Source organism: Balaenoptera borealis (assembly GCF_965194805.1).
Source record: "Balaenoptera borealis genome assembly, chromosome: 17".
Lineage (NCBI taxonomy): Eukaryota > Metazoa > Chordata > Mammalia > Artiodactyla > Balaenopteridae > Balaenoptera > Balaenoptera borealis.
In genome coordinates, this window is record NC_138876.1 from 32,613,102 (window position 1) to 32,628,584 (window position 15,483).

Genomic DNA, 15,483 nt, shown 5'->3' on the forward strand with positions numbered 1-15,483 from the left:
CATACAGATAGCCAACAGGTACATTAAAACATGCTCAACATCACTAATTATCAGGGAAATGCAAATCAAACCCACAATGAGAATATCACCTCACACCTGGTAGAATGGCTATTATCAAAAAGACAAGAAATAACAAGTGTTGGTGAGGATGTGGAGGAAAGGAAACCTTTGTACACTGCTGGTGGGAATGTAAATTGGTGCAGCACCTAAAGAAAACAGTATGGAGGTTGCTCAAAAAATTAAAAAGTAGAGCTACCATATAATCCAGCAATTCTACCTCTGGGTGTTTATCTGAAGAAAATGAAAACCCTAACTTGAAAAGATATTTGCACTCCATGTTCACTGCAGCATTATTTATAATAGCCAAGATAGGGAAACAACCTAAGTATCAACTGATGGATGAATGGATAAAGAAAATGTGATACACACACATACACACACACACACACACACACACACACACACACACACACACACACACTATTCAACCATAGAAAAGAATGAAATCTTGCCATCTGTGAGAACATGGATGGACCTTCAGGCTTATACAAGTAAAATAAGTCAGACAGAGAAAGACAAATATCATTCTGTTTGATATATATATGGAATCTTAAAAAAAAACAAAAAGCACTAAGCTCATAGATACAGGGAACAGATTGGTGGTTGCCAGAGGCCAGGCGGGGGTATTGGTAAAATGGGTGAAGGGAGTCAAAAGGTACAAACTTCCAGTTGCAAAATAAACAAGTCATGGGGATGTAATATACAGCATGGAGACTAATAATAATGCTGTAATAATAATACTGTATTGCATATTTGAAAATTGTTAAGAGAGTAGATCTTAAAAGTTCTCATCCCAAGAAAAAAAATTCTGTAACTATATAAGGTGATAGGTGTTAACTAGACTTATTGTAGTGATCATCTCACAACATATACAAACACTGAATCATCATGTTGTGTACCTGAAACTAATATAATGTTGTATGTCAGTTATACCTCAATTAAAAAAAAAAGAAAATGGGCAAAGGACTCAAATATACATTTCTACAAAGAAGATACACAAACAGCCAATAAGCTCATGAAAAGATGCTCAATATCACTGATCATTAGGGAAATACAAATCTGAACTACAATGAGAGACCACCTCCATTTCAGTAAAAAGAAAATTATAAATTATGTATTTACTTTTAGAAAACATAAAATACATACAAATATTTTAAAAGATTAAAATGCAATAAATATTTGCAAATGGTAAAATAAGACTTTATGCTCTCAAGAAAAATATTTGAAGTAATGTACATTATAGTTTTAAAAAATATTGGTTTGCTTCCAAAACTGCTTCCTCTTTTTCCTGAGCACTCCCTAGACTACATTTCCCAACCTCCCATTTTCTAGCATCAGCCTTGTGACTGAGCTGTAGCCAATGAAATAAAAGCAGAAGTGACTTCATTATTTCCAAATCTTGCCCATAAAAACTTCCCATGTGCTGGCTGAATACAGAGGGCCCCAAGGCTCTAGAAGACGGTAGAGCCACGAGATGAAAAGAGTCAAACTCTGAATGACAATAGGCCACCGGCCCACTGGGAATAACTGCATTGGACTGATATTTGCTCAATGAATGAACATCTTTTGTATTAAGTTTTCAAGGTTTATATTTTATTGCAGCTGGCATTATGTTAGCTACTAAATAGAGCAACTCAAAGGTCTGCTTCCAAATTCAGTTTTCTCATACTTAGTTTTAATAATGTCATAGTTGAAAAAGGAACTTCACAACAAAACACCATAGATCATATAAAGTATAAATGTAGGGTAAAGTTCATTGTTAATAATAGTATATATAAATCTGCATTTTATTAATTTTCCTGAGAACTTAGGATTTTTTAGTGACTTCCTGTCAGATCTTAGAGTGTCACTGTGTTTATTTCATCAGTGGCTAACGAAAAGCCTGACTAGGAGTAGAAGTTTCAGAACTACCTTTTCTGTGTAGTTGCAGTATTAGTATCACACTTAATCCAGTTGCATTGCAGGAATCTTTGTAAGCCTCTTGCCCATTTTCTTGTGGTTAAGGAAACTAACACCTCCAGAAAGGCATGCAACACCTGACTGACATCCTGACCAACTGTGCAAACTAGGGTGAAGCCATATATTAAATATGGTAGTGCTTAATTTCTTTTTTGTCTTTTAGATTAAAAGGAAAAATAAGTTCTACCATTTTCATTCCATCCTCCAGAGAACTTCATCATGAACGCCAAAGGAGTACATGGGCCTTTCATCAGAGATCACTATATTTGATACTATACCAGACACTGAGAAGGATGTACAAAATAAGAAAAAACAGTCTAGCCAAGAGATAGACAAATACATAAATGATTACAGTTACTAAGTGTTATAATTACAGGAAATATAGAGTACTGGGTCAGCTTAGAAATTACTACAAGATGAAAAGAGCAGAGATTACTGAGTGGCCACAGGTTATAACAGCTGATCTCTACTTAAGCTCTGGATCCGAAGCTCTCTCACCTACTCAGTTGTTCCCACAAGTATCCCCTCTCATTAAAAAACCAAAACTCTTCTTTGATCTATTTCTTCCAAGCTATAGTCCTATTTTTTTATTTCCCGTTTTATCAAAAATCCTAGAAATTGTTTTTATTTGCACACAGTAGTCACTAATCATATGTGCCTACTTAAAATTACATAAATTAAAAATGTAAAAAAATTAAAAATTCAGTTAGTCACACAAGCCACATTTCAAGTGCTCAATAGCCACATGTTGGTTGTATGGTAGCCACATGTTGGCTACCATATTGTATTGGATAATGCAGATATAGAACAATGCCGACACTGCTAAAAGTTCTATTGGACAGTGCTGGTCTAGACTATAACAGAATAATTAAGAATGAAGTCTCCAGATCTATACTGCATAGATTTAAATCCCAACTTCGACCCTTAACTAGTTAAGTAAACTTGGGGAAGTTACTCCCCTTCTGCCTACTTTGATTCCCTCATTTATAAAATGAGGGTAATAGTAATTAATTCTTGTTTCATAACATTGTATGATTTAAATGATTTACAAGTAAAGTGCTTAAAACAGTGCCTAGCACATGAAAGTGCTCAATAAGTATTAGGTGTTCTAATTTTTATTCTTGAAATTATTCTCACGGACTCTACTTCACCTCCCATTTTTGTTAACCTGCTCCAATCAGGCTTTGTCCACCATTGCAAGGTTTGTCAAGGTTTACCAAATTCCTCCATCTTGCAAAATCCAATGGTCAACTCCCAATCTTCATCTTATTTGAACTACCAGAAGCACTTGACAGAGATAATGATCTTTCTTAAAATATTTTCTTCCTTTGGTTTCCAAGATACCATATTCTTCTTTTTCATTTTCTTTAATGGCTGCTCTCTCTTAAGTTTCCTTTAATGGATTCTCTTCCTGATATCTAAATGTTGGCATATACCAGGGCTCTGTCTTTAGTTTTCTTCTTGATTCAAGTTACACAAAGTAATATTATCTAGTGCCATGGCTTTAAATATTACCTGCTGATTACTCCCAAATTACATGCTTAGCCTTGACCTACTATGGACGCATATCCAACTAACCATATAATGACTGTACTTAGACGTCTCATGGGCATCTCAAAATCGACAAGTCTAAAATAGAATTCCTGATTCCCCATGAAGCGGAATTTGCTACTGATAGCTTACATCTATAAAGTGATTTTTAAGTTCTGAAAGCATTTTCTTATACATTTAAAGTATTATCTTTATAAAAACTCTGTTAGGACAGTAGGTGTTAAATCCAACTGTCAGATGAATATTCTATGACTCAGATATGTTGGGCAGGTTTTTTTAAGAGGCCATATTTGATATCTTATATAACCCAGAGTAAGCAATAGCATCCAAGTCTTCTTATTCATCCTATGTGCTTTCTACAACGTTGTGATGTTTAGCAAGATATATTTAAGCTTTAAAAATGGTGAGTTTCCACTTAACAGTCAAAGAAGGCTACAAAATAGCCTGAGAAGAGAGATATGACTTAGCTACTATGTGTATTAACCAACATATCTTTATAAATGGTTTCCCCTTCACCAATTATCGTGTATGTATGATTAGTGATCCTACATAATCATACATAATCATAATCCAGAATAATTTTGACATTCTTTAGAAAGATACCATTTTGCTGAGTTTTCTACTCTTCAGAATTCAAGTAAGCAGTCTTTATCTGGTCTTGAAATCCATACTGGTAAAATGATATTTACTTTTACAATGATGAGTATCATTTTAAGAAGTTGAAGATATTATGGTATATCATTAATTAAAAGATAACTATAAATTAATTACATGCAGATCTCCATGCAAAGGCCAGAAAAATCAAACAAAGGATCTATTGTAAGATCCAACATCATAAATCCATTCATTGTTTTAGATAATGTTATCATATGATCAAAGAGTTTAGGTATTAAATTTGAAGATTTCAGTTTTAAACACTGTTAGAGCTTGTCACTGCATTTTTAAGAAAAGAAAACATAAAAACCTTACTTGAGACATATACACAGAAATACAGAATTTAGAAACCCACTGAAAGTTTGGAGTCCAGTAATTACAAAACAATCTCTGTTGGCTATTCTACAGTTAATCTCCGGCTTTAAAGTGAGAGATATTCTGAATTCTATTGTCAATATAGGTCAAAGCTATACGGTGTGTATGTAGGAATGCAATTACACATTTTAAGAATGATAAAAAATTTAACCATTATAATGTTACCGAATATAAATGTAGACAACAACAAAAAGGAACACATTATTTTCTGCTATGCTATATACATAAGAAGGGGCTATATGGTATAACAAGGAACTAAACTACATTTCTTAAATCTGCTAACATCACAGTGTTTTTGACAATAAAAATCAAATCAGTGTATGATCAACAGATCTCTATTTTTAAATAAAAATATTGTCAAAGAAAGATATATGGGATATTAATGCCAAAACTATGAAGACATGAAATTGATCATTGAGAAATATTGACCATCTTCTTCAAACGTTCTATACTCTTAGCTTCTCTGACACTACTCTCTCATAGTGTTTGTCCTTTCTTCATGATAATTTCTTCTCGGTCTTCATTGGCTCCTGTTCCTCTGTCCAATTCTAAAAGGTTAATCTTCCACAGAGTACTGTCTTCACCTACTGCTCTTTTATCTGTAGTGTTCTTCTTGGGCAGTCTCACTCATGTTCATGGTTTCAAGCAACCTCTAAACGTTATAACTCCCAGATTTATGTCTCTGGTTCTGACACGAGCTTTAGAAGAGTTTATTTAAATATGTTCTAGACATTTCTACTTCGATATTCCATAGATATCTCAGATTCAAAGTGTCCTAAATTGACACCTCTCCTTCTCCCAACCTACCCCTTCTTTTATACTTCCAATATCCATTAATAACACCACAACCATCCATCCAGGGATGCAAGCCAGAAATATGGGGATTACCTTAGAATCTTCTCTCCTTCACCTCCCCACATCCGACCCATCAATAAATTGGGTGACTGACTACTAATTTTGCTTGTTAACAATCCCCTGAATTTATCAACCCCTATCTTTATTATAACTGACAACTGACTTAGTTCAGGATCTTATCTCTTAACTGAAATATTGTACTACTCTGCTAATTCATCCTAAAATCCTCTTTACCAGATGCTGACTTATGTTTACTTCTTTATTGCAGCTCCACTAGATATAAGCTCCAAGAGAAGGATCTCTTGTCTTGTCCATGATTTCTTTAGAATACAGCATATGGTAGATGCTCAAAAAATATTTGTTAGATAAGTAAATGGCAGTCTGAATGGCCTACAAAATATATATTATGTAAATCTAACCATATCAATTCTCTACTGGAAACCCTTTAAAACTTCCTATCACCTACAAATTAATATGATCTATAAGACTCTCCATGACCTATCGACCTTGCCTCTAGCCACATTCAGTCCAAAATTTTTTGTTAAAATCACACCTATTTCCTATCATTCCTGTATATGTCATACTTCCATTCCTTTGTCATTATGGTTTCTATCTGGAACACCTTTCTAATTGTCCTTTACCTGGTTAGCAATCACTCTTTTTTCAGGCCTTGGATCAGGCAACATCTCCTCGAGGTATTCACTCCTGGAATTCTAGGTTGGTTCAAACAATCCTCCTCTGAGCACTCAGCACACTTTCTGTGTAATTCTAGTTTTACCACTGATGTAGGATCTTGAAGCAATCTGTTTAAGTATCTATCTTCTACTAGAGTATAAGCAACTCATGTTATAAATGATTTCTTATTCATCTGTGTTCTCCATGTGCCTGGCACATAGTAAGTGCTCAAACCCCTGAATGAATAGAATTATTTATTTCATTTAACACCACATATTCTCTAACTTGTAGTCTTATCAGTGTCTATTTTAGGTTCTTCATTTTTTAGATTAATAGACTTTATTTTTTTAGAGCAGTTTTGGGTTTACAAATGTTTGTAAGTTTTAAAGAGAAAAATGCAATAAATAAAGTTCTAACTGCGAGAGAAAAAAACCTCTTAATTTCAAAAGGCCAACATCTATCACTTTAGCACAACACAGTTAATTATGTATAAATGTTAGCAATTTAAAGAATCCTTTAAATATGATCTCTATGTTCATAAATTAAATTTCTAATTCTATATTAAAATGCAAAGTAACATTTTAAAACACCAAGTGAAAAATTACTCTAACATAAACACATTAAATATAGTAAGTTACAACCAGTATATAAGGAATGCCATCAAATAATTATTTCAAAATAATACTATTATATAAGGCTCAAGTTCCAGAATCACAGTTACAGTTTGTAAAACCAAGGTTAGCCGGGTCCAGGAATTAACATATCCTTAAATTCTTTTGTGCTGTAGATTTATGCCCTGGCTTCTCTGTACCAGAACCCTAGTATTCAGACATAAATGAGATTTAATCCATTTGCCTATAATTTATTTGCTGTAAAAGAAACACCATATTATATGCTTTTGTTTGTGTGTTAAGTAGAAGATATGTTATTATTTCCAAGATACCAGGGACTTAATGCTTAATTATCAACACCCATTTGAAAAAAGGCATTGCTTTGACTCACAAATTTCTTAATTACTAACAGTGGCTTTTCTGAGTAGGAGTGTGGTATCTAATTTATTTTTGCAGATGTGATTAGAGGCTGAATTTTAAAGTAGCAAAGCTTTGAGTATCTTCCCTGTCAGCAGAAAATTCCTCCATCCCTGCTGCTGGAGAATATTGCTGCTTGAAGTGTTAACAGGGAAATAAAAACTGCAGTGAGAAAATTGATACAACTGGTAAATGCTGCTTACAAACTGAAAAAGAAGTTAGGTTGTCAGCAATAAATGAAGTGTATTATTCACACAAAATATGTGGTGTCATCTTCATTACGGTAACTTGCTGGGAATGGAAATTAACTTGGCTGGTTCCAACTTGAGGAACCTAAAGAAAAGCAAATATCTCACAGATCAGAGTACCTTTACAAAGGACCAGCAACTGACAATCAGGAGGACCACAGTTTAACTCCTCTCTGAGGAGAAAAGACGTTAAGTGCATTTCAAGGACAGTATCCAAGGTTCACTGAGAAGCAGGTTCATTGACCACTGAAAAGCAAAGCTATTGTTATATTTTCGGAAAAGTTAACTAGTTTAAAATGCCCCTTTCCTTCTGGAACATGTCATCATCTACACATTACTGAGACAGAATAAGTAAGAGAAAAGAAGATGTATTGTAATTAATTACAACTCCATTAGGAAGTCAAAAAAGTAACATAAAAATGCCTACCCGTTTGGCTGAGCTGAGAAGCACTGCGGCTTTTCCGGGAGAGACCAACAATAGCTACCATTTTGGCCCCAATGCTAGAGCGCCGCTTTTTGCTGCTGCTGCCCAAGGCGCCCACTGCAGTGTCAGACTGGCTGCCATCATTCTTCTCCAGCGAGCACATGTCTCCGCTGATGCTGGTGCTTTTAGTCATGTTCTTCCCTGAGATGCCCATTTGTCTGCTTTGCATTTTGGATGTAAAGACACTGTAGGCCGATGGATCGTTAAAAGTGAGGACAAGAGTAAAAAGGAAAAGACAGAAAAGGTATTTTAGATGAAATATCTGGAGTATAATTCAATTATATCATCAGTGGGACATATTTTTAGGACTCAAAAATTTTCAAATACCATGGTCTTGAATGGGTTTTACTATTCAGGGCCAACCTTAATGTAACTATCCAAAATCGGACATGATTTCCTTTCTGCTTTCAAAGAAGGCACTGGTTTGCATGGCCACAGGAAAAAAATATTTGCAAAAAATCAGTGGGCTCGTTTAAGAGAATATGCTGTCCTGCCAGTGCAATACACTTTGAGGCAGCCATATAACATATGAAAGAGGTTTCCAAAGCATTCTTCTCGAATTTGCTTTACTATAGCTTTCACAAAGAAATTCGATGAGTGGGGAAATTTTACAAAAAATGGCAAAAATTACAGCATCTATTGCTAAGAGTGGCTCTTTAAGTTTTCTCATTTTATTAATAAGATTTTTCTAATAGTTGTTAAACTTTCTAACAGGGATTGGTGTTTTCATTAGTTGTGAATTAAAAATAATTTATTTCACTTTACACTTTTATATATTGATATGTTTATATTCCAAAAATGAAGAAAAGATTTTCCTCTTGCATTCATTTGAAAGAAAGAAGCATCATTATCAGTTTTCTAGACAATATGGTCAGAAGGAAATAATTTTTTAAACATTTAAAAATTTTTAAAATATTTTTTCCCCTCTATCCTAGAGGAAAACCTACTGAAAGGTTAGGACCAGGGATCAAACCCGGGCCCCCGGCAGCGGAAGCATGGAGTCCTAACCACTGGACCACCAGGGAATTCCCAACACGTTACCTTTATTAACCTATGTTCGTTTCCTCCAAGTATTTAAGAGGGAAAAGACTCAGTATGAAAGGTTTAAAAAAGACAGTAAATTGTACTATTTGATACTTCGCTGTTAAGATAAACAGCAAACACAGGACAAATTCTGAGTTTGTGAGAGTATGAGCATAAGAGTAAAACTGTAAATAAAATATACAGTCATGAAAAAATATTTCATCTTATTGAGCGCTGGGAAGGTGGTTAGGAGAGAACCTGCCCAAGGAATTAGAGACTAGAGTGACTCAGAATTTTATGAATGAAGTATAGAGGGCCCAGCAGCTCATACAATGGAGTATGAGAACTGCAGTGCAGGGGCAGAAAAGACACTTGAGTGGGACTATTTATAACATCTTAGGCTAGTAAGTGGTGCTAGAGAGGGCTTGGAGGGCTTAAAAGTTAGAAGGAATAATGATAGAGTTATTATCATTATTATAGGAATAATGATAGAGTAGGAAAAAACCCAGTGAGACTGGCCAAGTTCCCAAACATTATGCCACCTTGAAAGCCTTAATTCCCTTTCCTTCCCATTCCTGTGTTTCTGGAGGCAGGTGCCAAGAGCTCACTGAATACCTATCACTACGATCACTCAGATTCGATTGCACCAGTTCCCAGTCATTGAGTGAAGGTCTGGATTTCGAGTGCCATTTCTTGAATTCTGGCATATTCCTTATGGGAGGGGGGAAGGGAGGGTAACAAACCCTGCTCCCATCTAAAGTTCACCTCACTAAACATTTTCTCTATATTAAATATTATTTCTTTCCTATAATGTGGAATTTGAAATTATTATGATCCTACATTACAGTTTAATAAGCTATATTTCATTTACTCAAATGACCATCTACAGTTTTCGGCTAGTAAAGTAGTAACCATTTATTCAAATGTTTATTGAATATATATCCCCACAAATATAGGGATACAAAAATGGTATGACACAGTCCCTTTTAATTAATGTACTGGCAAAAATATCAGCATGTAAAATGCAAGCATAGCTGCATAAGAATGTGTTCTTAACTTATAACTGAAATTCCAATGATCAGCTCTAACATCAAGAAACCCTAATTAAGTTAAACATTCAAGAAAACATCTCTCTCTGAAGAGTATATAAAAACTGAGTTTCTCATGCTAATTCTTTGATTGCTGGAGATGACAGGAATTTAAAATTTAGTATTTTTAACATTACTGCAGGTACTGTATATAAATGCATTCTATTAACATACTATAATGTATTAGCATAGTATCTAAATGTCTTGGAGGGTATGTGTGTGTATGTCTATGTCACAAAGTTGATGTCCAGAGTTAGGGAAGAATATTTAGCTCATCAATAAATTATTTTTAGTCAAAAACATCTGCCTTGATTATAGTTATTAGTAATGAAGCTGTGTTTAAATGTTCCTTAGTCTTGGGTCTCATGATAGGAAGCAGCGCCTTGCTGGTTACAGAGCAGCTCACTGCACACTTAGGATAGTTTAAGGAGCGCCAAGAAGGCCGGTCATCTCCAAAACTCCTTTCCCAACAGCTGCCTAATGCCTAAAATGCCACTATATTAAAGATTTCTTTAAGAAAAAAAGAGTTATTTCTTATTTTGAGGTTTGCTCCCTTTTAACATTTTGCTCCCTTTAACGATCAACTCCCAGAATTTGATCGTTCATTTAAAAGATATTTGCTTTGTACCTACTACGTGGCAGGCACTGTTCTTGGAGTTAGAAATACAACAGAGAAAAAAAGAGAATGTCCCTGCCTTCACGGAGCTTTCCTTCCTATTGTTGTGGGGAAGACAATAATGAAGTAAATAAATGCCAACTTCAGATAGTGATAAGTGATCTGAAGAAAGTAAGATAGAATACAGTGGTAACAAGGGACAGGAAAGTTGGGGGAGGGACAACATTAAATGGGGTGGCCAAGGAAGGCCTCTGGGCAGAGGAGACAATTGAGCTGAGTACTGAATGATGAAGCCAGTCACGCCGAGAAGAGTATTCTAAACTGAGAGGGGGGCAAGTGCACACACCTAGGGGTAGAAAGAAGCTTGGCTGTTGGAGGAAATTTATAAAACCAGTGTTAACTGAATGAGGTGAAGGTGAGCATACTAACATAAGGGGAGGTCAAGAGAGGATAAGGCCTGAATGTGTTGGAATAAATACATGTCCTGTACTGCTTACCCTTATTTAACTGCCTATTCAGATACTATAGCAGAGCGGCCCTAAGTCTGAGAACATTGCATAGTTGGTTGCACCAAGAGCCCTGGGATCCAGCCCAATATTTTACCTCTAAATATATCATTAATGGACATTTTGGAGACAACATAATTACCTTCTTTAAACAGTGACAAATTTATAAAGGCTAGATTATTAAAGGAATAGGAAGATTGCTTTATTAATTGAGCATTCATAAATCCATTTAAACTCTTAGGTCTGTCTACCTACCTATCTATCTATCTATCTATCTATCTATCTATCTATCTATCTATCTATCTACCTACCTACCTATCTTTACTATCTCTTGAATTTATAAGTTCTCCATCAAATCATTGAATAACAGATCCCCACCCTGCCATGAGTTTGAAGAAACTTACTTTAAGGAAAAATGTTAAACTTATTACTTTATAAATCAAAAGTGTATGTTTCTCCCTCTGCCTATCACACAGTGATTGAGACTTTGACTTTGTTGAGACAAATGAAATGTTAGTTGGAAGTGAGTCCTAGCACTTCTGTGGAGAAGCATTTAATCGGTGGTGTTCAACTCCAACTTCTCTTTCCCTCTGCCCCTGGGACTGTGAAAGACAGGGCCTCTATCAGGCTGAGCCCCTGAGTGACTATAATGGACAGAAATGAACTTTTGTTGATTATGCACCTAAGAATTCAGGGTTGTTTATCACAGCAGCACAGCTTAATATGTCTTGAGTAACAAAGTCAGGAGAGACTGGCTACGGAAAAATCAATTAGGAGTTTATAGCAATAATACTGGGAAAGTAAATAAGAACTTAGGCTACTGTAATGCTATTACTAATAGAAAGCAAAGATTAGTGTAAAAGTTATCTGGAAGGAACCTTCTCTACAGCTTAGTATCTGGACCTGGAAATAAGATATAATCATAGTTCAAATTAGTAAGCATTTACCATATTCCAGAGGCTATTTCAAGTGCTTTATATGAATTAACTCATGTAATCCTCACAACAACTCTTAAAGAAAACCAAGATCCTTAGAGAGTATAGTGTTTGCCCAGGTGGTACTGATTTAGGAAACGATCAACATCGGAACCAGTGGAATTTCCTGATGGAAAGGCTGAGTAGGAGGAGGCTGTACACTCAGGCCAAGTGTTCAAGGGAATAGTCACAGCTCAACAGATGGAGTCAATAAGTATTTGTTGAACAGGAGAGGACAGATGAAGCTAGGATGGCCTAAGTAGGCAAGCCAAGAGTGTAAAGAGAGAAATGAAAAAGGTTGAGAAGACAGTCCAAGGAATACTTATATTTTAAGATTAGGTAAAAGAAGAGTGACTAAGGTGAATAGAGATGCATTCTCAGAAATAAGAAAAATAGAATAGGGTTAAATTCCACAGAAGACAAGAGAAGAATGAGGTTCAAGAAAGTTGTGGTGGTCAAATGATGCAGAGTTAATTAGCAGGAACATTTAAGAAAAGTTATGGATTTAGAGATTTAGAGGGCACAATTTACCTTTAAGAAAGCAGCTACTGAAATAGAGAAACTGCTATTGAAATAGAGAACTTTCTTCAAGATTGAGAAATATATGAGTTTAAAAACTCAAGTGAAAGAGTTTGATTTAAAACATTAAATTTTTATGCTGTGAGGAATTTTATTCAAGGGGAATAGAAGGAACCCATCTGTATATCTGTTTAATAAAACTGTCTTATCACAATCTCTAGATCCAAAACTACACAGGTAATGGTTTACCAGAAAAGTTTCTTTTACTCATTGGTCCTCCTTTTCCTAACTTAGTGAATGAGGAGGTTAAAGATCATTGTTAAGGTACTTTTTTTTTTTTTAATTAATTAATTTATTTATGGCTGTGTTGGGTCTTAGTTTCTGTGCGAGGGCTTTCTCAAGTTGTGGCAAGTGGGGGCCACTCTTCATCGCGGTGCGCGGGCCTCTCACTATTGCGGCCTCTCATTGCGGAGCACAGGCTCCAGACGCGCAGGCTCAGTAATTGTGGCGCACGGGCTTAGTTGCTCCGCAGCATGTGGGATCTTCTCAGACCAGGGCTCGACCCTGTGTCCCCTGCATTGGCAGGCAAATTCTCAACCACTGCGCCACCAGGGAAGCCCCTGTTAAGGTACTTTTAACCTCCAAATTTTTGTGACTATAATACCTCTGTTAATGTGGTTTTTAAAATTAATCCCTTTCAAATTTTCACAGTTCTTTTTCTTTTTAATTCAGCTTTGCCTATTGTTCCCCACAATTTCCCTTGATATATGGATTTTAAGCAATAACATGTCTCCCTTCACAAGTTTCCAGAATAAATTCCATAATTCTAACCCATCAATTCAATGTGTATATTATCTCCTTAAATTTTTCTATTGTTTTACCTGTACTTTTCAACTAACCTCATTATTTCTATATGTAAATATTTTAGGCAGAAATAGACTTCTCTCTAATTCATTTTCATGTCAGCTTTTCTGATTTTACCACATGATTACATAGTACTTTCAATAATATGAAAAAGTCCATGACAAATTATCAGAAGGTACGTTCACTGGCCTATTACTTCAAGGATCAGTTTACAAATTTCACCATTCTTACTAATATCAAAGGAACACTAATAGTTAAAATTTTGTGGGAAAAAACCCCAAAAAACTGAGAACTTGATTTATTCTTGCTAATCATCCAGTTCTATAATCAGAGTATCAAGTTTTACAGAGTATTTAACAAATGATGAATATTCTGCACTATTGCAATGATTACACTACATAAAAATTCACATTATGCTGCTAAAAATAACACTGAAAGCTAAACTATAATATGAAAATATTCTTGGACTGTAACTTTAACCTAAATAAAATCACTAGATGTTGAGTTTCAAAATGTATGAAAATGTATAAATGGCTAAAGATTAAGGATATTAATTCCTCGGACTCTAAAGTACAAAGTACATTAGTTCCATATTTTGAAAAATAGTGGATACTCAGATTTCTTTTCAAAAACTTGATTACAAATCAAATCCAAGTTAAAAAAAAAAATCTCTACTTTGTGTAATCACATTGCATCATTTGTAATCACATTGCATCAAACATACTTTAAACTTATAAATCTTGATTAAATTTAATTATTATCTATAAAACTCCCATATCTAATTAAAATCAATCTTTCAAATTCATATAGAAGAATCTACCAGAATTTCTGGAGTCCCAAAGGATTAACAAAACCAAAAACTCATTCTAGAATTTTTTTCAAGAGGCCAAATATATATTATCCATACATTATTCTTTTATATTTAGAAACAAGGTTACTTTATTGAAGTTGTCTATGTTTTCCTTATACTTGCCTGACAATAACTGATCAAAAAGAAGTTGTTTCTTGCCCTTTTATCTTTCTTAGCATGTGTGGAGTCAGGTAAAATAATTTGTAGAGAACCAGAAATAACTTCCACTGTTCCAAGTTCTTGGAATTTGTGGCATCATGTCACCTGGCACATTATTCTTCTAGTGAGCTTTGCATTATTGCTATAGTAAAGCCTTTGTTATCAGAAAAGATAGCCATTTTTACCATCTATCCTCTTTAACAGATAGCAGGGCTCAGGAGACTGGGCCATAGGATGTAGAAATGTCAGTGAAGAAGACGAGCACATTGTGCTTTCTGAGACAGTGCTGTTATCAGTTACCAGGTCCTTACTTGCTCAGGAGAAAATGAGGGTTCTGGGCTTAGAGATAAAAAGCCAAGAAGGAGCTCTTTCATCAATAGCACATACTGACAGGCCAATGATTACAGATATTTAAAAATATCTAAACAACAAAGCTCCAAGTGAAAATTTTTTGTATTTCTTAATTCAATTTTAGTGGGTATTAAAAAATTAACGTCTAAAGAGTGTGTGTGTCAAAAATAAACTCAAAATGGATTAAAGACCTAAATGTAAGGCCAGACACTATCAAACTCTTAGAGGAAAACATAGGCAGAACACTCTATGACATAAATCACAGCAAGATCCTTTTTGACCCACCTCCTAGAGAAATGGAAATAAAAACAAAAATAAACAAATGGGACCTAATGAAACTTAAAAGCTTTTGCACAGCAAAGGAAACGATAAACAAGACGAAAAGACAACCCTCAGAATGGGAGAAAATATTTGCAAATGAAGCAACTGACAAAGGATTAATCTCCAAAATTTACAAGCAGCTCATGCAGCTCAATATCAATAAAACAAACAATCCAATCCAAAAATGGGCAGAAGACCTAAATAGACATTTCTCCAAAGAAGATATACAGATGGCCAACAAACACATGAAAGAATGCTCAACATCATTAATCATTAGAGAAATGCAAATCAAAACTACAATGCGATATCATCTCACACCGGTC

At 34.9% G+C, this 15,483-nt stretch overlaps 1 protein-coding gene across 27 annotated transcripts in view; it reads right to left on the bottom strand.

Moving 5' to 3' along the window:
• The window catches only part of RIMS2 (regulating synaptic membrane exocytosis 2), a 590,702-nt gene that overhangs the window by 76,687 nt on the left and 498,532 nt on the right, over positions 1 to 15,483 (bottom strand). For 13 of the 27 annotated variants that reach the window (XM_082364215.1, XM_082364205.1, XM_082364194.1 and 10 more), the window contains one exon: positions 7,833 to 8,074. The exons of the other annotated variants lie outside the window; for them this stretch is intronic. In XM_082364215.1, coding sequence (XP_082220341.1) covers positions 7,833 to 8,074 — 242 coding nt within the window. The remainder of the gene's footprint in view (positions 1 to 7,832; positions 8,075 to 15,483) is intronic. 27 annotated transcript variants of the gene reach the window in all.